We start from the raw sequence: 25639 nt of genomic DNA, 5'->3' as shown, positions 1-25639 counted from the left end.
AAAGTTTGAGAGCCACTGCTCTAAGCTGACAGGAGAGAGCTTTTGCATCGGCTTAATAACTCCACCTCCATGAGAGCTCTTCCGCCGACAGAGCGCTGTCTCCACATGGGCTTAGGTCGGTATGATTTACGTCGCACAGGGGTGTGGATTCTTCACACTCCTGAGCGACGTAAGTCTTTCCCAAGTAATTTGTAGCATCCCCATAGCCTTTCCCAGGGACTGAGTTAAAACTCGACTGAGATTGGTAGGTGTGAACTCACCCTTCATTTAGCATCCATTGTAAGCATAAGCCTCACATAAGGCCATGTCTGCACTAGAGACCTTACAGTAGCACAGCTCTACTGCTGCAGCTGCACCGCTGTAAGGTCTCATGTGTAGCTGCTCTGTGCTGACGGGAGAGAGCTCTCCTACCGGCATAATTAACACACACCCCCTAATGAGTGGCGGTAGCTATGTCGGCGGGAGAACATCTCTCAGAGGGGGGGTGTTTTACACCCCTGAGCAACATAAGTTACACGGACAAAAGTGCTAGTGTAGACATAGCCTTAGACAATAGCTGTGTGTGCACCTGCCCCAGTGCTCTGGGCTGAATATTATTTTCAGTAGGGCCATGGGTAGGTGGGGAAGAGAGATCTCACAGACACTGAGGTTAGACCAGAATAGATGCAGAGGCAGCCTGAAGGAGCAGCTAAAAGCATGTGGCTGACCTTGGAAGAAACCCGCAGAGAGGTTTTTGGGTCAGTTTGCAGGCTGAAAACAGTGTTCTTGGTGCTGTGAGCAAAAGGAGCTGTTTCCCACTGTTTGATTCCTTTGGAGTTCAGAGACACAGGACTTCAGTGCAATTTGATTTACAAAGACTGTACAGAGAATTACCTGATTGCCTCCAACTGGAACACCCACTGGGCCCCAAACATTGACTAGCTGCTCAGGTCAAACAGCAGCAGCCGTCATTTTTACAGCACTTATCACCACGTGGGCTGAGTGCCTCACTCACATTTGATTCATCCTCGCAACCCCCACTGTGAGGCAGGGGAATATTCTCGTCAAGCCTATATGGTAGACCAGGAGCTGAGAAACCAAAAGGCGAAGTGACTTGCCCAAGGTCAACCAGGAAATTATATTGCAGCGTAAGGAACAACCCAGATCTCCTGAGTCCCCTTTGCTGCCACTAGAGTGGAGTGTGTATGTGGATCCAGCGCCGAGTTGGTATGTATGAGGGGATTATCTAAAGTCCTGCTTCTGCAAACTTGTATGTATGGGCAGGCCCTTGCACCTGCCCCATGTCCTATTGACTTCAGTGGGGCTCCATGGGGCTGCAGGCGTCCACCTGCACAGAGGTCCGTGCAGGATCAAGGGTCAATCATACCCATGTGTGGGGATGGATTTGATGATATCGAGCCCAGTCCCACAAGACACTGAGTGTCCTGACTTCCCTTGGAAGTTAGGTGGAGTTGGTGGCACTCAGCACCTGACAGGATAAGGCCCCTCATTATTACAGTGGTAATAAACTCCTTCATGTTGTGGACCACTCCTTCAGGAGGACCTTCTCACGAACCATCTCCTTTTCCAAACCCAACCTTCCTACAGGAAAATGTAATACCCCAGTGGCAAGGAGTTAGGTTAAATGCAATGCAATGAGTGCAGGGGCACAGTTACCTGTCTCCACCTTGTACCTCTGCTGTTTATCTACTCTCCATACATAAAGGGCTTTACATCTGTTAGGACCAAATTAACCCTCTTTCCAGCAGTGCTCAATGCCCCAGTCTTCCCAGATGACAGATGCTTTTTGGCTCTGTCCTTCTCAGTGGTTTGCTACCTCTCACTTTGGATCATGGTTGAATTTACAACGGTTGATTAAGGGAGCCATGAAGCTGCCGCACAGGATGCAAAGAAGAATTAATTTTGTTTGGAGTCTAGTTGGCCTAAACAGTCTCTGGAGGCTTGTTAGAAGAGCTGCATCTAGCAGGAACTGTCACTGCTTGAAGACCAACACAGATTCCATCTTTGTTGCAGAATCACCTGTGTGGGCCATCTGGAAATATTTTGCAGATCACCAGCCTTTTATGGGCCACACTTTGAGAATCACTGGTCTAAAGGGATCTCATGTCTGAATACTATGATCCTATAATGGGGCAGGGCTGATGGAGTTCCGATTTGGTGATTCACACATGGAATTTGACACACAATTCACCTTTTGGCCACAGAAATGTGTTCAAGCATCCAAGATTTCATTTTTTAAAAATTCTGGTCCTCGTGGTTGTGAAAATAATCTTGAGAACAGGATATGTAGACTATAGCAGTGTTTTCTTCCTGAGTTTGCAGACTGCCTGAAATAATAGTTTGAAGAGGCGTGAACTGCCCCTAGGCATCTCAGTGGGTTATTAACTCTAAAACTCGGCAATCTGGTTTCTACATGGTTAACTATTTCCCTTATCCTGTCACAAACAACCCTCTCCCGGAGGAGAAATTATTATTAAAACAGAAGGGATAGAGACCTGATTTTATTATTAATTTTTCATATTTAATTAAAAAGCTTAAATTTTAAATGTAAATGAAGATGCCTCAGAGCTCCCAGCCTGCTGCACCAGAGAGCTGCAGAGCCCAGGAGCCTAGCCAAAGAAAGTAGGTCTAACTGGCTGCAGCATGCAGGAGGACTTGGGGTTAATAATTAACACATTTTATGTTGGAACACTGATGATACAGCCACCTTCCACCTCATCTAGACTCTGTGCAGTTATAGCCAGACCATAGTAGCCAGTTTGGGTGGAGGGGAGAGCAGGGTTAAAAAGCAAGTAGGGGGAGACCTTCCGAGGTCAGAGCATCTGTCATTTGGAGCAGAATGTCAGCAAATGTTGGATGCAGGCCAGCTGGAGAAACCAGTTTTCCTAGATGAGTTGCCTTAGTTAGCATTTTATTATGCAGCCCTCCCATCACTCTCCATATGTACATACACCACACTACCCTCCCCACCTCCTGTGTCCGCATCAACAGTGGAAATGCTCTTTCCTGCCCTGGGACTATCAAAGCCAGGGGCTGGAATGGAGCAAACACGGATCAATGGTAATTAATCCATCTACCAGTATAAGGAGGAATTCAGTTTCTGACCCCCTGAAGAATCTTCATTGACAATACCCGGCTCCATCACACTAAGTGCTTGTGACGGAATGAGCTAGGGGCACGTGGACCAAATCCTGCAGTGCTGGCTTAGGCTAAACTCCTGCTGAAGTCAATGGGAGCTTTGCCTGTATAAAGACTCCTGGATTTGGCCCTTTGTGTATAGATAGCGAGAATGGACCTGATTCTCCACTGCTTTGCCCCTGATGTCGTCATTTACACAAGATCAGAACAGTAGCAACTTACACCCACTTTGCACAGGTGTAAATAGCTGCCGAGGGTACAAGTCAGTGGAGAATCAGGTGAAGACTCCTGCAGAGATCAGAGAGCTATAGGGAGAAACAGCAGAGACAAGGGCTGTCTCAATCGACCAACCTCTCCACGGATACTGTGGCAAAGCTCAAGTTATTTCATTTAGTTGCTTGTCTCTGTTACTGATCCAGAGTGGCAGGGGGAGGTCTGGTACTGGAACAAGGCTGACAGCCTGAGTTCATCCGTCATTATTGTGACATCTGTGTGCTGTGCTTCATATAAGCAATCATCTGAAGTGATATTAGCAGCATCCTCTCCAGCCAGGAGGAGAAGGAGAGATTAATGCTCCAGGCAATGCAACGTCTTTCAGTGGAAAAGAGCTCCCTTGCCAGCAGCCCCCTGAGGGAGAAGCAGAGTCTTGGTTCCCTGAGTGGACACGGCTGGTGCTTTTGACCAGTCAAGTCCAAGTTGGGTGACTGCTGTGGTATGGAGCAACTTTGGAGAGAAATTTTTGCTGCCTGACTTGTGATTCCCCCTCTTCTCCCTGCAGCTGCTTATTCCTCCCATGCGCCCCAACTAGCAGCTCAACCCCTTTCCCTGCCACGGACACTACAGCACTAATGCCGACGGTGGGAGTGGAACCAGAGTGAAATGCACAAGACCTATCACTGCATTGAGGGGCCCATCAATAGGAAAGCAGGGCAGAAGCGTGTCCTTTTCATCCCCATCTCCAGCGTTACCTGTATGCTCCCAGCAGCCTGACCATCTGCTACCACTTGCTGACCAACCAGACCCGTCCCCAGGATGCCAGGCCTCCCAATATCTCCAACAAGTAAATCGATCCTCTGCTGCCTGCTGAAGGTGGCTGAGCAGACCCAGGAAAGAGGCAGGCAGGGTCTCAGGCTGTTGCTGAGCTGGAACGCACATGGAGCAATTAGGAGGGAGTACCAACTCTCGATTTCCCTACGGAGCTAATACTGCTGAGGTTGCACATGATCTGGCTTTCCAGCAGGATGGACCACTACAGGTACTAGCAGCTCAGAAAAAGCAGTGGCAGTTATTTAGTTGCTCTGTACATTTTGGTGGGGGACTGATAGCTCAGTGGTTTGAGCATTGGCCTGCTAAACCCAGGGTTATGAGTTCAATCCTTGAGGGGGCCACTTAGGGATCTGGGGCAAAAATTGGTCCTGCTAGTGAAGGCAGGGGGCTGGACTCCATGACCTTTCAAGGTTACTTCCAGTTCTAGGAGATTGGTATATCTCCAGTTATTATTATTATTTATTCACAGGGGACTGAAGGGATTAGAAGTGATGAAGGAGCCTGCCTGACTCCTGCCTAGGGCTCTGATCCTGCAGGTGGCAGCCTGCTGGGTCCATGTGGAGCCCATTGCAAGAGATGGGGCTCTGTGTAGGGGCAGCAGCCCACTGTGCTCTAACTATTGCAGGATCGAGGCCTAAGCTGGCAGTGCCTGCAAGCTGTTACCCTCTCGCAGCTATTTGGTGACCTACGAGGAATAAAATTGAGAGCGGGGGAGGGGGGGGTGTCTCAATCCAACTCCCAGTGGACAAACATGAGCTCCCCATCCAAAACCCACCACCCCTGACTGGCACCGTGTTGGCCATTTCAGCAGAGGTCAAGGTCGTTAATGGGCCTTGGAGAGTGAACTCCCCTCTCCTCGTTGGACATGGTCCCTCCAGCTCAGGAGTCAGGTTTGAGCTGAAGCGGGATTGAGAAGTTGCTGCTGTTCCTGTAGCTGCTCTGTGGATAAACAGAAGCCATCAGTCTTCAGAGCTCTCATCAGCTCTGAAAATCACAGGCAACTTGCATGGTGATTTTAAAAAAAAAACGTTACTTAAAAGCACACCGTTGATGTCCAAATGTAGATGCTGCAAGGATTGATTTTTACTGTGTGACTACCCCAAAAAGGACTGCTACAGCTGGCTCCCCATCCTGGAGGGAGAGAAAACAATGTTAAGCAAAAGCCCCCACCTCCTGGTGTGTTGTTTAGCTGATCTGTACACCTGTTCCCCATCACACGGCCTTCTCCGAGGTACCCTTCTCCAGCCGGAGCTCACCAGAATATAAGACAGGCAAGGAAAGCCTATATCTATCCCGAGGGGCAGAAGAAATGACAGGTGCTGCCGCCTCTGAGTTAACTTGTTTTTCAGGCTGTCACTATCCAAGTGTTCCTGGGATAGCCTCAGGGAATGCAAATGATACTGGTCCAGTATCTGGGACTTGCTATATTTAATCCTGGACCAGTGCCAAAAAAGCACTGCTAAACTAAAGCCCCAGTGACCGTTTTAAAGTCTGATGATCCTGATACTTAGTGTGTGGCCCATTATCTCCACAAAACACTTTGCATACATTAACTAACCAACCTCATTAGCCATCAGTGCTAGAAAAAAGACACTTTGTCACCGGAGATCAGGGATCTCAGCTTCCCAATGGGATGTAGCTTTGCCCTAGAAGAGCACAACGCCTCTGACTTTCACCCGAGTCCCATAACTCTGGTTGCTATCATTTCTTCTCCATCCCTACTTTAATTGCAACATGATTTCAGCGGCCGTTACCTTGAGATTGGCTGGAGCTAGAAACAAATATTTCAGCTGGAACCAATCTGAGAGCTGGGCATGCAGCTTCCAAGTACATAAAACAACTGGGTCAAATTCTTTCAGTGACATTGATGTGCAAGGGGAATCTGGCTTGCTGAGCCTAATTCAACCTTGGTGTAATGCAAGTGAATTCAGTAAAGTCACACTAGGGAGAAATCTAGCCAATTGTTTCTGACATTTGTGATATGGGCCTAATGCTGGAGATATGATTTTAGGGACCCATCAGCCGTAACCTACAGGGGTGGATTTAAAAGAGAGGCTCCGCAGGCAAATGGCTGGAGGGGCCCAATGGCAGTGTCACATTTGGAGGATGGGAAGTTCTTTTCTCCTGTCCCTCACCTTCACGTTCATTCTCCTGCCAGTCTGTCTCCCTTCCTGCTCCTCCCACAATCTTGTCCTGTCTCCCCACCACGCCCTCTTCTGCCCATTCCCCAAGATGTCCCTACCTACTTCCTATGGCTCATTCTGTGTCTCTCAGCTCTCTGCTGTGTGTGTGTCTCACAACCCCCATGCTTCTCTGGGGCTTTCGTTCCCCTCCTCACATTGCCCTAGTCACCTCCCCTTCAGGGTCCTTACATAGTGATGTCATGACTTTGTCCTAGGGGCCAATGGTTATAAAGTGGCAATCTTACTGACGATAGCCTCCCTTGTAGGGAGAGACCATGAGATATGCGTGTAACATGTCATGAGGTGCCCATCAATAACCCAGGTTGAAATGGTTTTCTTTTCTTTTATTATTCACATGCATTGTTGTATTATTTGTCATTGAATTCTATTTCATTTATTTATCATTCCAAATCCCCCCGTATTCTGCCAACCTCTCGGAGGTCAGGACTTTAATCCCCCAGAAGCACAGCACTGCTCAGAACTCAACTCTGTTTTCTCAGAGCAAAATCTAAATCATAGGGATTATTGGGAGCGCTAAGCAGCCAAAAACCAAATACTGAACTATAGAGCTTGGATTTAAAGGGGGGGCGGGGCTCTGACTTGTGAATTGCACATACTTAATAATAAAATGTCCTTACTTGTGTTGCAAATAACACCTGATGTTGAAACTGAAATAATTTTTTAAAAATGAATGTACTTTTCACCACTTACACTGTTTGCTGCTTGCATTTTTCTCAGTGCAATAGACCATTCCATTTTGTTTTTGTGGCTAGTCAGTTTCATGTTCTGATTCCATGTGCTGGCAGAGTGCTGCAATGTTTGAGTCGCAAGCCCTGCCGGAGAAGATCTGTTTAAAAATATATATATTTTTAATTTGTTGCAGAACTGGTGCAAGATCCAAATCGGGCATTGAGTCCTCAGTGCTAGACACTGTAGAAACTTGTAATAAAAAGCCAGCCCTTGACATAAAGAGTTTACAGTCTGGGTTAATGATCAAGGGTAACAAGTGGATGAAACAAAGAAATAGCTAGGATGCTGGCATGCAGTGGAGGGGAACAAAGGACTGGGGCAAAGAGCTTCGAGATCAAAACTAGCTAGTCAGCCAGTATGGATATTTCTGATGTCTTGCCTGGGCACCACAACAGGGCACTTTAGAGTTAGCGAGGTAGAATGAATCCCTGGGTGCCAGCAGGTCTGGAGCTGCTGCAGCAGTAAATGCTGATGCATTTTCCATTAGTGTAAATGTATTGGAAAATCCCGTCACCCAGAGGTGAAACCTAAGTGGAACCACTGCATCAGGAGGGGGTCACACAGAGCCATGTTCAGCTTTGGCAAATAGGCTTTGATCTTTTTGAAACAGTAATGGCAAAGTGCTAGAGGCATGGGGATGCCTCAGCCCCCTCCCTTCTCTGGGTCTCTCAGTCCCTCCCCATGCTGTCCCTAGGGATTAGTGTAAACCCTGGTCCCTGACATGGGTCAGCAGGTAACCCATGGAATACACCTGAAGTTTCTAGAGATGCCTGCGAGGGTGTTGTCAAGATCCACTGAAAGTGCAGTGAGCCAGCTGGGCAGCCCAGCACCTAGCACATCTTGGGCACAGCTATAACACAAAAATAATTACCAGGATAAGCCTGAGATCTTTAGAAACACTGAGGGAAGAGAAAACATTTAGCCCCTTGTCATTTCTCACTGGCCTCAGGACTGAGATTTTCCAGTTTCAAGATGTTTTTTACTCGCTCCACTTCTTGTGCAGTTTAATTTAGTCTCAACCAATGAAGGCCCTTGATTTTTCTAATTCTAATTTGCATGTAGCCTATTAAATCCTTGTGCTCCAAGCACAAGAGAGAAGAACCTGAGTTTCAGTAAGAAGAGCAGAAAAGATGTTCAATGAGCAACTTTAGCAAACAGTTCAGAGGTCAGCAGTGAGGTGCTGTGTGCTAACTGCTCTGCTCATACATCGCCATCTGTTAGCTAGTGTACAACAAAGCATTGACAGTGGCTACAGATGAGGCCAGCCATTGTGTTACCAGCTGGAGGAATGGTGTTGCTAAGGCTCCTCTGAGAAGTAAATTGAGAAATTAGTTACTGCTGGGAGGGGAACAGGTGCGTGAGAATGAAGCGGTGGTCAACAGTTTCTGTTCAAATGATTTGTTGGAGAGGGAGCCACCACAACCACTGACCCTTCTTTGATCCTGTGATCAGTAAGCAGTGAGTTTATCCTGAGTGGTGATCTTAGATCTAGAGCAGGGGTCGGAAACCTCAGGCATGCGGCTCGCCAAGGTAAACACCCTGGCAGGCCGAGGCGGTTTGTTTACCTGCCGCATCGGCAGGTTCGGCCGATCGCGGCTCCCACTGGCCACGGTTCACCGCTCCGGGCCAGTGGGGTGATGGGAAGTAGCGCAGGCCGAGGGACATGCTGGCCGCTGCTTCCTGCAGCCCCCATTGGTCCGGAGCGGCGAGCCACTGCCAGTGGGAGCCATGACCGGCTGAACCTGCTGATGTGGCAGGTAAACAAACCGGCCCGGCCCGCCAGGGTGCTTGCCTTGGTGAGCTGCGTGCCAGAGGTTGCCAACCCCTGATCTAGAAAGACACTGCTGGACTGAGTGCAGGAGCAGGTGCTTGTGTGGGGAACAGAATGCAGAGCAGCCAGCCAGGCCTGAGGCTTTGGGGGTGTGAATCAAAAGAGCTATGTTCTGCTGAGGCAGCAAACTGCCTTCACCTTGCCTGACTCTGGAAATGCACACAGTCCAAAATATACTCCTGGGCAGGGGGAGCTGAAGTCTGAGGTTTTGCAAGCCTCTCAAACTGTTTGTTATGTTCACAACACTTTTGGGTGTGAAGCCAGGGCACTGACCTGCTGGCCATTGTTAAAGCTCTCGTGGCACTTTTCAGAAGCCGAAGCGCTGACCAAATTCCAAGCTGGATAATTACGTTCTGCCTAATTCAAAATTCTCGCTGCAATTTCAGTGGGGTAGGAGATTATTGTTCACTTGGTGTCTTTAACTGCTGCATAGTGTTGCTGGGATCTCCTGTACTAGGACACGGCTGCTTAGTTCCACCTGACAGACATCTGCATTGCAGTAGTGGGCACAGTGTGTTAAATAGGAGCTGCCATTCTGGATCAGAGTCATTGTCCATCTAGCCTAGTATCCGGTCTCAGACAGTGGCCAGCACCCGATGCTTCAGAGGAAGGTGCAAGAATTGTGCAAAGAATGCAGTTATTAATGATTATTATTAGTTATTTAAGAGGTCTAGGATGCTAGGGCTCCTCTCCTCTGTACACCAGAGGGAGGGTGTAAAATGGGGCCCATCAGGATCCACCCCTTCACCTAGCACAGAACCATGTAGGGGAGACCCCCCACACAGTGTGAGGGCAGTAGTGTCCAGGGCGTGCATCCCCCATGTGTCTTTTGGGAAAAACTGCAGAGAGAATCCAGCCTGACTCCAGCTGGCAGGGGCAAAAGAGGCCAAAGCAGGGACCTCTGGACATTCAGAGAACTTTCTACGGTGTTGGCAGGGCTTTCTCTGTCCCTGTGCTGAGTGGCTGTTTGCTCCAATCCTCCCCTCACCCCCCAGTCTCTTCACTCTCAGCTTCACTCCACACCTGCCCCTTTCACCTTCTCCTTCCCTGTCCCATTCCCCTCACCCCTACCCTTCCCTTCTCTTTTTTTCCATTTAGCTGATCCCTTCCTAACACCCTCCCCCAATAAAATCGGTCCTGGCACTAAAATGCCATTTGCTGCCATCACATTATTCACTCTGTTTGTGTCCTGCCCCTTCCTCCACCCTGTGTCTGTCTTGACTATTTAGATTGTAAGCTCTTCAGGGCAGGGACTGTCTGTACAGCACCTAGCACAATGGGGCCCCATGGCTCTTAGGCACTACTATAATAAACATTATTATTAATAAAAATAATTATGGGATTAGCCTGCCCACACAGGTGGAAGTTCCTTCCTGACCCCGCTCTGTTGGTGGGCTGTTTATGCCCTGGCGCATGAGGGGTTATAGTGCTTCTCATTTTTTTTTATCCTGTCTAACTCTTTTTTGAATTGTACTAAGCTCTTGGCCTCCAGACCTTGGGATAGTGACTTCCATAGGTCTGTTTTGTGTTGTGCAAAAACATATTCCTTCTTATCAGTTTTAATTTGTTGCCTTTCATTTTCATCAAGGATCCCCTGGTTCTTGGATAAGGAAAGGCTTACCTTCTTTGGGCCACGAATTATTTTTTAAACCTCTGTCATGCCCCCACTAAATCTGCTCTTTGCATGGCAGTCTTTCCATGCCTTCCATCACCGGGCCCCTTCTATTTCTGCTATGTCCTATGTGAGCTAGAAGAGAATTCAATGCAGGGGCGGCTCCAGACCCCAGCACGCCAAGCGCATGCTTGGGGCGGCATGCCGTGGGGGGCGCTCTGCCGGTCGCCGGGAGGGCGGCAGGCGGCTCCGGTGGACCTCCCACAGGCGTGCCTGCGGAGGGTCCGCTGGTCCCACGTGGCTTCGGTGGAGCCGCGGGACCAGCGGACCCTCCTCAGACACGCCTGCGGGAGGTCCACCGGAGCCGCAGGACCAGCGACTGGCAGAGCGCCCCCCGTGGCATGCTGCCCTGCTTGGGGCGACAAAATGTCTAGAGCCGCCCCTGATTCAATGTACCAGAGCTTTATAAAAGGGCCTCCTGATACTTTCAGCATTATTGTCTATCTCATTCTTTATATATGTTAACAAAAATGCTAAAAGGAAATAAAATACATTTAAACATAAATAAAGCCCTGTAACAAACAAATCAACTAACCCACCGAATAAAACAAACAAAAAATACCCGGTCAGAGAGGATTTCCCCTCCCCCTACCCCAAAAGGAAAAAAGCTAGAGCTTCCGTTAAGTCTACTAGGGATTTTGCTATTGCTGTGTTCTGACTGTTGCGTCACATTGATCAGAGGGTTTTATGGAGCCATCCACAGTGACACTCCCCCCCTTCCCTCCCAACCACCTCTACCGGTCTCTTTCTTAAGTAGTTATATTTAAATTTGAATTCCTCATATGGAAATTAATTATTCCTTACAATGAGTATTGCTTACCATGCTTTTCAACACCGGATTCCATCTGCTATCATGTTGTCTTTTCACTTAACTTTGGCGGGTCCCTTGGAAGTTCCTCACAGTTTTCTCTAGATTTGATTAATCTACATAATGTTGTGTTGCAATTTTTGCCACTTCACTGTTCACCCCCTTTTTGCAGCTTATTGATAAATGTTCTGCAGAACACCAGTCCTAAGACAGATCCTCAGCTGGTATAAATTGTCATAATTTCTCCCCTGGTATGACATGTTGGGCCTGTGTTTTACCATGTTGAAAATTGACCATTTAACCCTGCTCTTTGTGTGTTGTTTCTTAGCCAGCTTCTGCACACTGCAGTACTTTATCTCTTAACTCATGGATTCCTGAACAGAGGGAGGCTTTTGTCAACAGCATTTTGAAAGTCCAAAAACATTACAACTGGTGCGTCTTCATTCACAATTTTGAGGCAATGCTCAAAGAATTCTAATAGATCAGGGAGGCCTGATTTTTCCTTTACAGAAGCTGTGATGTTTTGCACCTATCATACCGTGTTCATCTGGGTATAGCTAAACCTAACCAAACAGGGCAAGAAAGAGTTAATGTGATACATATTTCAGAGAATTTTATTTCCTTTGTAGTTCCAGATGACAAAGAATGATGACTTTGCTGGGATCTTTGTTTAGTAATTCCTGGGAAACTGTCTTCCATTCTTTAGTGGAGTGAGCTGACGCTGATTCACTGGGCCAACTTCACCACTGGCAAATGCTACCACAACTCTATTGTCTGTGACAGTGGTCCACCCACTTATGCCAAGCATAAGTTTGAGTCGCCTAGTGACCTGGAGCAAGTCACTTAACCTCTCTTTGCCTAGGTTTTTCCATGTATAGAATGAGAATAATAAAACCTCCCAGCTCAGAGAGCTGTTGTAGGGTAAATTAGATTGAGTTATTAGGTAAATGTTCATTCAGTGCTCTGATGAAGTAAGTGCTTTTTAAAGGATAAATATTAGTAGGAGTTTATTCCTTTCCTTCTCTTCCCCCTTTCAGGTTCTTCATCATCAAGGAGAGTTTTCTGCTTTACTATTCTGAGAGTGAAAAGAAGAGCTTTGAAAGCAATAAGTACTTCAATATCCATCCCAAGGTGAGCACCCCCCAGCTATTCCCTCTCTGACTCCACCTGGCCTCACGCAGGTACCTGGAGAGCAAAACAGGCAGGTTCTCTGACTCCAGCCTTGTAATTAGATCCAAGAAGCCTCCAAGAAGCATGGGGACATGGATTAACCTCTTCTGAAAACTGAAATTAATTCAGGTTCCCCACTACCACACCAGCTGCTTGGCAGGGTATAAATCTAACATCATGATACTGGATTTATACCCTGCCTTGTTTTAAAGATTTCCTACTCGTACCATCGATCCTGCAGTCACTTGAATAGCCACTGCAAGGCTAGCCTGCTAATCAGGGGGTTTATTGCTTTACTCCGCATCACTAATTGTAATTAATTAGTCACATACGTGGATGCCCTTAGAAGCCCACTAAACCGCACACCTGCACAATAGAGAAGAGGACTCAGGATCTTTCAGCTCCCTGGGCACATTATTTACGTGGGAAACAGAACCACGTAGGGAAATGAAGTGGGGGGGGCTACACGTGAGGACACTCCCTCTTCACTTTAGCTCTTGTCGTTATGCACTCGGGTAGAACTTTTAGACTATTGGGAAGATCTGTACATCCCTGATAAAACAGCTCCTGTTCCCCATTGCCTGTGTATCCCAGCCACTAATCTCCCAGCTCAGATGGACAGGATGAGACTCTCGTTGACATCAGTTAACACCTCTCTTTCGTCGGCTTCAGGGAGTTACCCTCGGTGATGTGAGGCACTTCTGCTTCTCAGGACCTCAGCATACTGCCTTCATGATGCTTCCAGCACAGGGGAAGAGCCAGCAGCAAAAACTGGGGCTAGGAATCAGTGTCCAGTTCCTGATGTGAACTGCTTATGGTTATGCCTTGTAGCTGCTCAGTGAAGTTTTACTGACTGATTTAAATTCTCTGGTTCATCGCTAGGGCGTCATACCTCTGGCAGGCTGCATCGTGGAAGCCAAAGAAGAGCCCAACATGCCTTTTGCCATGAAGATCTCCCATGAGGACTTTCACGTGCGTGAACTTTTCTCTTTTCAAGCCAATGAACATGGTGCTGGACTGACAGCCTTGGATATTACTGTCCTTTGTTTTGCAACCCTCCCCGCCATGGCCCACTGTCCTCCCAGTGTGCCTCAACACCCCGCAGACAGTCTCCCTGGCACTAAAGCAGCAGAATGGGCTACCAGGAGGAAACTAGTTAGTGCCAGTTGCAGTGGTTGCAGTTCCTGTATTACGGATACCTGAGTTCACTAGGAACCGGAATAGGGATGGGGGTTGTTTGTGCATGATGGTGGGCATGTCTGCATGGCTCACATCAGCAACGCTCATTTGATTCTTCTTTTCCAGGGTAACATTGTGCTGGCAGCGGAGTCAGAATTTGAGCAGGCTCAGTGGCTGGAGATGCTGCAGGAGTCTGGAAAAGTGTAAGCACCGGGGATATATTTCCATTATTTCCTTCTCTTTGAAGCATTGTGGGAGGTGCTGGGGATTTGAGGAGAACAAGGCCCAACAAAAGTGACCGTGTGGAAGAGCTGAGACGCTCCTCCGTGGCTAGTCAAATCCTTTTTACCTCCTCGCTTTCTGCTCCCAACAGACACCAAAACGTTTCAAAGTTCAAACGAAGCATCCTCTGTCCTACTAATGTTTCACTGTGTTGCTAATATACCCCTGGTTGTGGTCAGGACTGGGTGTGATAAAATACCACATGGCCTCTGCTGTCCTGCTCCTTCTCCTCTGGTGTGGAGGTCCTTGGACTTCATGGAAACAGTGCAATGCCGCTGTGTGTGGGGAGCAAGCTCCTGCTCTGGGGTTATGTTTCACAGAAGCTCCCTGTGCCTCAGGGAGAAGGACTTTTGGGTGAGATGGGGGCAGGATGAAGGAGAGCTAGGGGTGAAATCATGACTATCTAGATGTACCAGTCAAACTACCCCATGGAGATGGAGCACAGGTGTTACAAGGGCTACTTCAACCCTGAGGCTTCAACTGCAGCTGTAGAATGGATCTGTGACCTTGGGGTCCTTTTGCCCGGATCCCAGTAGGCTCAGGCTGTGCAGAGGGAGGTGTATTTAGCTCTGAAAATAAGGAAGTAAAGTAAATCCCCTGAGAGAATCTGTTATTGTGGGATTTCCAGCCCACTTCTACAGTGTTCCGATGCTGTAAGCATCTGGATGTTTGGTTGCTTATATGGCTGGAACCTCTGAAAGATTTAAGGTTCAGTGAGTACCAGTCCTAGCATGTTCTCACTGCTAAGTGCCTGCAAAGGAAGTAAGCAACTGGCTCTAACACCAACGTGCTCCTCTTAGGTCTTAGCAGCAATATCAAAAGGCAGGGGCTAGGAAGGGAGCTGAGTGATGGGGACTCTCCCAGAGCACATGGGAACTTTCAGAACCTCCGGAGCCTGGTAATCAGCTAAGTTGCTTAGAGGAAAGAGCGCTTTGCAGCTTTTCCTAAGAGAGCTATTATGTTGGACTTATTCCTTTGAGCCCCACTAGAAAAAGACTTCTCCTTCAAATGAGTTAATCCTTGGGTATCAGCATGTGCAGGTGGGGAATGCTCATTTCTGTGAAGAGGAAAGTGTGTGTGGGGGGGGCGGAATATCAGAGTCAGGTGAAAAGTGCTATAAAGGCTCACTTTTTATTAGTGGTGACCATGCTACAAAGCACCCCGCCCAGGGCTGCACGGAGCATGTGCCCAACTCAGCCCTAGCCTGACACCCCAGTCGGAGTTCAGTCCTGACCAATGAGCTCTCATTCACAAGACGAGAAGAGAGGCCAATTGGTATGTTTTCCTTTGGCTTTATCTACTCTCCACCATCATTTCTGTTCCACGGTCCACACCCTGCTCCCCTTGTGCTAGCCACAGCTGGGATGCTGGTGTCGACTGAGGTTTTTCTCTCCTGGTTTTCTAACACCACTCAGCTCAGGAGTGTAGATGATGCAGGGGTTAATACTCCGTGAGAGCAGCACCGTGGACAGGGAAATGGGAGGGATACTTTAACAGGAGTGCTAGTGTAGGCAAGGGGTTTGAGCCCTGTATGTACTGACCAGCGATGAGCCGGGTTTGGCAGGACAAGGTGCAAGATACGCCAGGGCTGAGGCAGAGCTCTGTGACCTACCTAGTATGCCTGGTGGTGGAAGGGTTTGGCTGCTGGAGAGGATGAGGGGACCAAATTCAGCCCTAGTGTAAATAGGAGGATTGTCATTGAAGTCCATAGAGCTGCTCTCACTTACATCAATGTTGAATTTAGCCCTGGGACTTTTCTTGCTTTGGAGACAGGTAGCTTTACCTTTCAGAGTGGGGGTGGGAACATGGTAGGGGGTGGCTCTGGGCTCAGGCTGGGAGGGGCACGAACAAAGAGAGGGCTCCCAAAAGCATAAGGCCCTGTGTGCTATCAGCTTCATCCCATGCCTAGAACAAGCCATATTGTAGGCCCCGACTCTGTTCCTCCAACCCCCTGTGCTTGATGCAGAAGCTGATACGGCTGCTGGCACGTTTCTAGCAGTGCAGCAGCGTAACCCGCTGTGCTGGATGAAAACAGGCTTGTGGCATCTGTCTTGCCCCCCCATGCACCACTGCTGCAGGAATGATTTGGCTCCAGATTCACCTAATCGCTTTCGATGACTCTGTGTGTGTGAAGGAGAGCGGAGATAAAGTGAGGTGTGTTAGCAAGGTCGGGAGTGGAGCTGAGCAACAGTGAAAAAAGTGCAGACTGGCCAGTAAATTGAGCAGTGAGGAAAGGGAAAGTTAAAAGGACACTGTTCAAGTCATTTAGGCACCACATTTGAGTGCTCGTTTGTTCCTAGAGGAAAAGCATGCTGCTTATTGCACTGTACGGTTTATACTTGGTTATCATTGCAGCCTATCACTTCATAAGAATAATGTAAGGGAGCACGGATAGACCAGGGTTACAATAAATAAGGAAGGAACATAGGAAAGAATGAGACTGGTGTGGGGTAACATCCTCTCCCCGGACTCCTTTGTTTGTACAGTGTGAGAATACGTGTACTGTTTCCTTAAGTCTGGAGCAAATATAGTGGGGTATAGAGCACTTAAAATATCAGAAAGTGGGCTAGTCTGGTGGCTCAGTGAAAATGCGCCGTCACCTGGGGGTGTTTGAACTGATTTCCGGTCCTTAGCTCTCATTCCCTAGCTTAATGACTAAGCCCAAAGCCCTCTGATTCATTAAGGACTAGAGTTTATGGCTTCTCAAAGGGAAGCCTCCCCCCACTCTGTGGTGGCCAGAAGGACAGCAGCTTCAGTGCACGGAAGGCCTTGAAAGCTTTTGAGTATGAAGTGGTGCAAACAGGACAGGGATCTTCTAGCTCTGACAGGCATTCAGAGGACTCCACCAGTCTGGGGAGTGGGGGCCATATACCCATGATACTAGGGTGATGCATATTATTTTTGGAGCTGCTTTTGCTGCGTTCTCTTGGGTTGGTTAGAAGTAGATCTGGTCAGAAAATAGAGAAAAGTCACAAAAATGTTCATTAATTAATACTTGTTTCAGCAAAAAATATACCAACCACCAGTAGTTGGGTGTATCTACGGTCAACAGTGACTAATAGCCAGGCTAGTTCTAAAGGGGCTGCCTTTGCAGGCTGGGATCACACGTTATCATCATATAGCAGGCAAGCCTTTGTAAGATCAACAGATAAGGGCGAGATTTTCAAAGGCATGAAGGGTGGTAAGGCTCTCAACTCTGACTGATTTTCAGTGGGTGTTGGGTACCTTATTGACCTTTGTGCCTTTGGCTGTCTCCCCCTGAATAACTTATTCCTGCTACAATTTAGTGTGTAGCCCTTTCACTTTCCAATCAGCGGCAGCAGATTTTCATGGATCTATTCTGGGTTCCACCAGTGGCCATCTAGCATCTGTAGGGCAGCTAAAGAATCTGCCACTGATTTGGAGCAACAATGGGCTAGTCCAGGGGTCGGCAACCTACGGCACGCATGTCACCTTTGGCACGCGAGCCGATTTTGCCTGGCACGCGGCTGCCAGCCGGGGTCCCGGCTGTCGGCCCCACTAAGCACGGCCGGCTGAGCGAATGGAACTCCAGGCAGGCAGAGGCTGAGCGGGGCCGACAGCCGGGACCCCAGACCGGCATCAGGCGCGCCCCCCGGCTCCCCCCTCACCGCGCTCAGGTTCTGCGGCTCCTGGGAGTGTGAGCCACCGCCACCACTGCCCCTCCTGCAGCTCCCCCTCTCCTGCTGCCTCAGCACTCCACGTGGAGTCAGCATCTGACCAGCATGGGCCTGGTAAGGGGAGCCCAGGGGGCAGTCAGGGAGCAAGGGGAGGGTTGGATGGGTTGGGAGTTCTGGGGGTCCTGTCAAGGGGCGGGGAGTGGTTAGATGGGGCTTGGGAGTCCTCCAGGGGTCTGTCCGGGGGCAGGGGTGTGGATAAGGGTTGGGGACATCAGGGGACAGGTAAGGGGTAGGGTTCTAGGGGGGCAGTTAGGGTGGGGGGGATCTCAGGAGGGGGCAGTCAGGGGACAAGGAGTGGGGGGTTTGGGGGTTCTGACCGGGGAAATCGGGGTGGGAAGTGGGAGGGAGTGGATGGGGGCAGGGCTAGGGCAGGGCTCTCCCCTCGTTTTTGATTGTTGAAATATGGTAACCCTAGGTGAGGGAGGAGCCACGGGGCACATGGGGGCTGGCGCGCGCATACATCCACTGCAGCCTGCAGGAGCCCTCGGGGGGGCGCCGGCCGCAGTCTGGGCTGGAGGGGTGGGGAGGCGCAGCTGCTCCCCGCTAGCAGCACCACCGCCTTTGCAGGGCTGCTGCCCCCCTGCACCGCGCCAGCTCCTCCATGGCTGGGGCTCACTGCTGCCGCAAGTGAGACGCTCTGGCTCTCCGGTGCCTCCGGAAGGTGGCTCCTCCCTGCCGAGCTGCTGCAGTGGCCCAAGCCCGGCAAAGCCAGTGAGTGGACTCGGGGCGGGGGCCACCGGGGTGGGTTGGGGAGGGGAGGGCTCCCGGGGGGGCTGTGCACTCTCCAGGGGAGTTAAGCGGGTGGGGAGGGGGGAACCTGGTCTGGGGAGCAGCCCCTGGGCACGGCTGGCTCCTGGGGTCTATAAAGGCTCGTTGGGATTTGCCCTTCAATGAACGGATGTGCAAGGTGGGGGCGGGCACAAGGTGGAAGTTTCCTAGGGCGCAAAATATCCTTGCACCGGCCCTGCCCCAGGGGGTGCCTGCACCCCAGGTTAAGAACCACTGCACTAAACTGATAAGATCTGCAGTTTAATTTAATTTTAAATGAAGCTTCTTAAACATTTTAAAAAACTTGTTTACTTTACATACAACAATAGTTTATAGACTTATAGAGAGAGACCTTCTAAAAACATTAAAATGTTTTACTGGCACGTGAAACCTTAAATTAGAGTGAATAAATGAAGATTCGGCACAGCGCTTCTAAAAGGTTACCGACCCCTGGGCTAGTCTATTACAGTAGTCGGGAATGTATGTACCTATCAAATCAATTTGCATGAATAAATAAAAGATTAATCAATAGGTAAGGATCATAACATCGCACGTGATTCCAATTCAGATGATCCCCCTTCGTAGCTGGGTCCTCCTGTCCCTTCTGACTACTGGCCTTTTCCTAAGCCTACTCCTTTCAACTTTTGACCCTACCACTGCAATGTCCTTTTCTGACCATTGCCATCTCCTCTGTCTCTTTCCCCTTCGGGTAGTTTCCCCTATCCCTTCAGGCACCTCTTTTTTTTGCCCCGTGAACATCCAGAAGTTGCTCCCTGCCTAGGCTGTTAGCCAATAGGAACTAGTGTATGGAACCCTGGAATGATTGGCTGATGAGTATAGGTGATTTGAGAGTAAAATGGTTTTTAAAAGAAGGGATTATTATAAATAAGTATGATGTGTGATAGGTATGTGCAGAGCCTAGCACAATGGGGCCATGATTTCACATAGGGCCCCTAGGTGCTATTGCAGTAATAATAATTGTAATTATTGCTCAAGAGCAAATTTATACTCTGTAGTATACATTTGATTTCCTCCTCCAGAAATAGGCTAATGCTAACAGTGCCACCCATCATTAGGGAAAGCATGCAGATACGCTGTCTGTGCTAGAACTGGTTTTAAAGTAAACAGTGAGTGTTGGGGGAAGGAAACACATGTAATGTCACAAACATATGAGTGTTTTTTGCAGATTGTTTCTTATACCCTGTTATGATAATGAACGGAGATGATGTGCAAGGTAATATTTCGTTAGAAAACAAATGCAATTTGTAATCATGACACAGTGTCTCCTACCTATCCCAAGAAGAAATGTACTAATAATGCCTAGCTCTTACCTTGCTAAGACTTGCTGGGCTAAACAGTGTAAGTGAAGGAGGCACATGGTTTGGCCCTGCTTCAGGAAAGCACTTAAGTAAGTCCTTAAAGTTAAGTCCATCTTTATATGTTGTCCTCTAAAGGGATGCTTTCCTGATCTGGGGCCTCTGTGCTGTGGCAGAATTTAAAATCAAAGTTCACAGCCACAAATTATCACACATCCTTCTTGAAAAGGAATAGCCACCATAAATAGAAAGAATGAAAAGCAGGAAAGAATAAACTCTTTAAAAAAGAAAAGTGTATCTTTAGATAGGTTTACAAAAACAGGGTTAAAACCCCAATTTAGCAGAGCACTTAAGCATGTTTATAACTTCAACAAAGCTTTGTATATTGTGATGGAGCAAGGCCGGATGGCTACAGGAAAGTACTCAGGAACAGGTATGTTAGCCCCAGGCTAAGCAAATCCCTAGTACCATGGGAACCAAAATGGCAGTTGCTCCAGGGTAATTAAGGCACCTGGGGCCAATTAAGAACTTTCTAGAAGGCACTGGAGAGAGCTACATTGATTGGAGCACCTGCAGCCAATCAGGGCAGGCTAATCAGGGCACCTGGGGCCAATTAAGAACTTTCTAGAAGGCACCGGAGAGAGCTACATTGATTGGAGCATCTGCAGCCAATCAGGGCAGGCTAATCAGGGCACCTGGTATAAAAAGGGGAGCTCACTCCAGTCAAGGAGGAGGAGCCAGAGGAAGGAAGGGCATATGAGGAGCTGGGAGCCAGAGACACAAGGAACTAAGAACTGAGAGGGTGTATTACTGGAGGATTGAGGAAACACCATACAATCAAGCAGTATCAGATACCAGGAGGATCCTATGGTGAGGATAAAAAAGGTGTTTGAAGGAGGCTATGGGGAAGTAGCCCAGGGAGCTGTAGCAGTCAAGCAGCGGTTATGAGTAGCACTATAGAGACTGCTGCAATTCACAGGGCCCTGGGCTGGAACCCGGAGTAGAGGGCGGGCCCGGGTTCCCCCCAAGCCTCGCTACTCCTAATCAGACATCGGAGGAGGTGATCCAGACTGTGGGTTTCATCCAAGGGGAAGACCACTGAGGGGAGGAAATCTGCCAATAAGCGCAGGACCTACTAGAAGAGAGGAGGAACTTTGCCACAATATGTGTTTAAATAGGGATGGACTTGAGTGTGTGCTTAATGTTCAGCAGGTCGTTAAGTTCTTTGTTGGAGCAGGGCCAAAATTCTATAAAAGCCAAAATTTGTCTAACTGATGGTGATACCACAAAGTGCACAGGAGTTCTTTCCCCTTATGAAAATAGTCTAATGTAACTAATTTCTAAATCCATAAGCAAACAACCCCTAAACCAGCTAAACATGCATTCATACTAGTTGACATAATATTTGATGGAAAACAACTCACCCACACAAGCACAGATTGAAAATACCAACAGAGGTTCTCAGGTAGGGTCTGCCAGCTAGGGTGACCAGATGTCCTGATTTTATAGGGACAGTCCCGATTTTTGGGTCTCTTTCTTATATAGGCTCCTATCACTCCCCACCCCCATCCTGATTTTTCACATTTGCTGTCTGGTCACCCTACTGCTAGCTACAGTTGAACTTTAGATATCAATTATTTAGTGTCCCAAAGTCCTAAGGAAAGTTCTTTGAAAAATACGTAGTTGGTTTCTGGTTGAACTTTCAAGGCAACTGGGCCACTAGTCATAAGCTTTTGTTTATAATGCACATAAAAGAAACATGTTGATTACTTCTGAAATATGAGCCAGACTACACCGACATGGGAGACCCGTCTGCTTTTAAGTTCAGCTTCAATGGGTTTAAGATTGTCATCCCCTGTGATACAATCTCAGGGCAGTATTTGTGAAAAGTTAACCAAAATAAACAGACATCCTAAATGCTTTAATCATTTTCAAGCCATTAGTATAACAATGTATGAAATCCTGGCCCCATTGAAGAAAATGGGAGTTTTGCCAATGACTTCAATGAAGTCATCCAGTGTCTCAGAATTTTAGAAAATACCCACACCCCATGTGCACCTCTCTCTCTCTCTCTCTCTCTCTCTCTCTCTCTCTCTCACATACACACAGACAGACACACACATGGTTCTCTGGGCACCCAAGACTGTGAGTTATCTTGTTACCCTCCCCCCCCCCCCGCAGCTTTCAGCCTGAGGGAGACCTGCTTGTGCTTAACTGCTGTCAGCTCCCTGACTTCTCCAGCCTGTTAGCCACCCAAATAATCTCTTCTGGGCTATGCCAGCCCATGCTTTGCCTTGTGGGTTAACAACTGGTACATCCCAGTCCCAAAACCCTTTTGAAGCATTCCCCTGTAGTGTTCAGCCCCTTATCCACCCGACCATCCTAGTAATACCTGGTCTGCTGTCTCCAAGGGAACAGTACACACCAGCTTGAATGATTCAACTCAGAATCAGCAACTTGTACAATACCACAGCACTGAGATATCTCTATAGTGAAAACAAGAATAAGTTTATTATCAAATATTCAAGATTCAAATGATAGTGAGTAAGAATATTGGAAACGGTTAGATACAAAACAAAATCATAACATGCTTTCTAGAGACTAAACTTAACTAACAGATTAACCTCCTGTCTAAAGAAGTTTATCTCATCCCCATGGTTCTCTGCAGTGTTTCCACCAAGGTTGGCTGAGATCCTGTTTTCATGACTGTAAACAAGTTGTCTGTTTACTTCTAGGTGCAGGATAAGGAGATGTCGTCTTTGACTTCTATTTATACTCCCCAAAGTTCATTGTCTGTACTCAGAGACAGTATAGCCACCTGTGGCTTGTTTTTCCTGCATGCTCCTTCCCTGTTGACTTCCCATGCCTTTGTCGACTTTGTATGTAAATGGACATCTATTGTGTTTGCTTGCAATGCTTAATTTACATCTGACAGAAAGAGCAGTGAATAAACATCTCTTGTCTGAAGAAACGTTGTTTCTGCTGGTGACTCCCCTTGATACAGTATCTAAGAACATATTTTCAGTATACATACATTACTCCTTATGTAGTATCAGCACATGCATTTCACAATGACATTAATGACTAGTGTGACCCCAGCTTTCATTTAAGACCTCACATGATATTCTTTGGTGAACCAGAATGTACAGACCAGAAGCAGGGCATTCCGTAACCCTAGTTGGCATTAAAATGTTCTTGGGTCACACGTGCACACATTGACATATTTTGCACATAAATGGATGCTGAAACTGTACATTTTTATTCATTTTCTTCTAACTTCTCAGCATTTTAGAAAATATCATGGACACACATTAGCTTAAAAGAAATCCAATTGTATGCAAATAATAGACAAAGCCATACATTTTTACTAATTCTCTTCTAATTTGCTGTTAGAACAATGAGCTGTCCGACCTCTGGGAAAAGTGGATTAATACATCAGTTGAACTTTGCAAGAGACAAAATATAGGCTTCATTGAAGTTGTTCTATAGAAAGCTGTTTGGTTACATTTTTAACAATTCTTTCCACAAACTATGTGCCCAAACAGCTAGTCATAGTTGCGGGGGGGGGGGAACTGCCCCAATCTAGAAAGTCCTGTTTGCATCCAATATTTATAAATCTTCATCTTTCCCCAAGAAAACAAAATTCATCAATCCTTTATATGGGTTTGACACTCTCTTCAGGGAGCCCAGCATCATAGCCACTGTGTTACTGCTCTGCCCCAGCAAGGGAGAGCTCTGCTGGATCTTAAGCTGTATGTCGGTTCCCTGCCACACTGGTCCACTTGCCCCACCAGCAAACTCCTCAAGACTCTGCCAGTGTAACTTGCTTTGCAGGTACCAATCAGTGAACTCGAGTTCCCCAGAGATATCTCTCTGAAGCATCCAGTCCCTCTCACTGGACACTCACAGAAAATAACTTCTCTGCCCCCAAAGTGACAGTACAGTTAGGTTAGCTGAGGACTCACTCTTCATTTCAATACAACAGCACTGAGATGGATTTCAGTAAAACTCAGAATAAGTTTATTAATCAAGACCAGAGATTTCAGTCATACTAAGCAAGAGAACAAGAGACAGGTCTGGTTATGAGCAAAACAAAACACATTTTTCATTTCCAAGACTTAACTTTGACAAGCTACAATCTTTGCCTAAACAGCTTTCTCACATCAAACTAACAGCAGGAGGCTCCAATGCACAGAATCAGAGGGTGATGTCCCCTTTGCTCCTTAAGGGTGGGATCACTAAGAGGTTCCCTCTCCTCTTTTCATAGTCCAGTGAACCTTTTAAATGTATTCTTCTGAAGTGTATCCCCAGGTAAAGTTTTTTCTCTCCTGCTGCTTGTGCACAAGGAAGCTGATGCCATCCTGCCTTCCTCACTCTTCTCTCAATTTGTTTTTCCTGTGGACTCAGATGCAAATGAACTTCCATTGTCTCTGGCATCACCTTGCTCAGGGTATGGCTACACTGGCGATTTGCAGCGCTGGAAAGCCTCCACCAGCGCTGCAATTAGTAAGTGGCCACACCTGCAGGGCACTTCCAGCGCTGCAACTCCCTGGCTGCAGCGCTGGCCGTACACCTCACTCGGCATGGGGAATAAGGATTCCAGCGCTGGTGCTGCAGCGCTGGTCATCAAGTGTGGCCACACACCAGCGCTGTGATTGGCCTCCAGGGAATAAGGTGTATCCCAGAATGCTTTTATAAATTACTCTCTTTGTTTTGTTGTGAACGAGCTCCGATCGGAGCTCCGTTCTGTACCTGGCTGTAAACAATCAAATGAGAGTCAGGCAGGGAGAGTGAATGAAACAGAACGGAGCCGATCGGAGCTCCGTTTGAACTGCTTATCTATAAAAACAAACACTGATCACAGCAAACAGGAGCTATCTGTACCTGGCTGTGAACGATCAAATGAGAGGCAGGGGAAACAGTGTTGGATGCAGGCTGTTAGGGTTCGCAAACATTTTGTGATTTTTCCAATCTCTCTCTTCCCCGCTCCCTGTCACAGTACACCACAGGGAGTGAGTGAAACAGGGGGGAGTCCGTGTTGGAGGCAGGCTGTTTGCAATTAGAGTTAAGACTAAGGGCTCATGAACATTTTGTGATTTTTCCAATCCAGGAAGCTAACACACAGTGTTGGCTCCAAAAATCCATTCTCTCTATCTTCCCCGCTCCCTGTCACAGTACACCACCCTCCACCCCCCTCTTCTGAAAAGCACGTTGGTGCACTTGAATGCTGGGATAGCTGCCCATAATGCAGCACTCCCAACAGCACTGCAAATGCTCCAAATGTGGCCACACACCAGCGCTGGTAGCTGTGAGTGTGGCCACACACCAGCGCTGCTCCTACACAGCTGGATGACCAGCGCTGCAAACTACCAGCGCTGCAAACCGTAAGTGTAGCCATACCCTCAGTTTACACTGGAGACACAGGCCAACAGGTAAAACAGCATTACTTTGCCTGGGGCAAACTTGTTTATCACATCTGCCCCCAGAACACATTGTAGGAATATATTTCTAGAACACTTTACATAACTCTTTGCACACCATCTGTACACGCATCACACAATGATATTCATGACTAACATGTCACCAGTTTTTATGATACTTTACTCAATACACTTCTATAGTACAATAATATTCTATACGAGCAGTTGATTTAATTGATTATTTTTGGAGTTCAGATCCCCTGTTCTCCCACTGGTGTGTCTGGATCCTGATTTTCACAATGGGTTTGTAGGAATGGTAAAGAACTGAGACATTCCTAAATGTGGCATGCTATTCATATGTGCATATAATTAACTGG

At 47.7% G+C, this 25639-nt stretch overlaps 1 protein-coding gene across 1 annotated transcript in view; it reads left to right on the top strand.

Annotated features, from left to right (window-relative positions):
• PLEKHD1 (pleckstrin homology and coiled-coil domain containing D1) overlaps positions 1-25639 on the top strand; it is a 49151-nt gene that overhangs the window by 4806 nt on the left and 18706 nt on the right. Inside the window, exons 2-4 of the mRNA XM_045016226.1 lie at positions 12467-12560; positions 13482-13571; positions 13905-13981. Of these exons, the coding sequence (XP_044872161.1) occupies positions 12467-12560; positions 13482-13571; positions 13905-13981 (261 nt within the window). The remainder of the gene's footprint in view (positions 1-12466; positions 12561-13481; positions 13572-13904; positions 13982-25639) is intronic.

The sequence above is a fragment of the Mauremys mutica genome, chromosome 4 (assembly GCF_020497125.1).
Source record: "Mauremys mutica isolate MM-2020 ecotype Southern chromosome 4, ASM2049712v1, whole genome shotgun sequence".
Taxonomy (NCBI): domain Eukaryota; kingdom Metazoa; phylum Chordata; order Testudines; family Geoemydidae; genus Mauremys; species Mauremys mutica.
The sequence above is the reverse complement of the archived record's forward strand: the minus strand, read 5'-3'. Positions and strand labels throughout refer to the sequence as shown.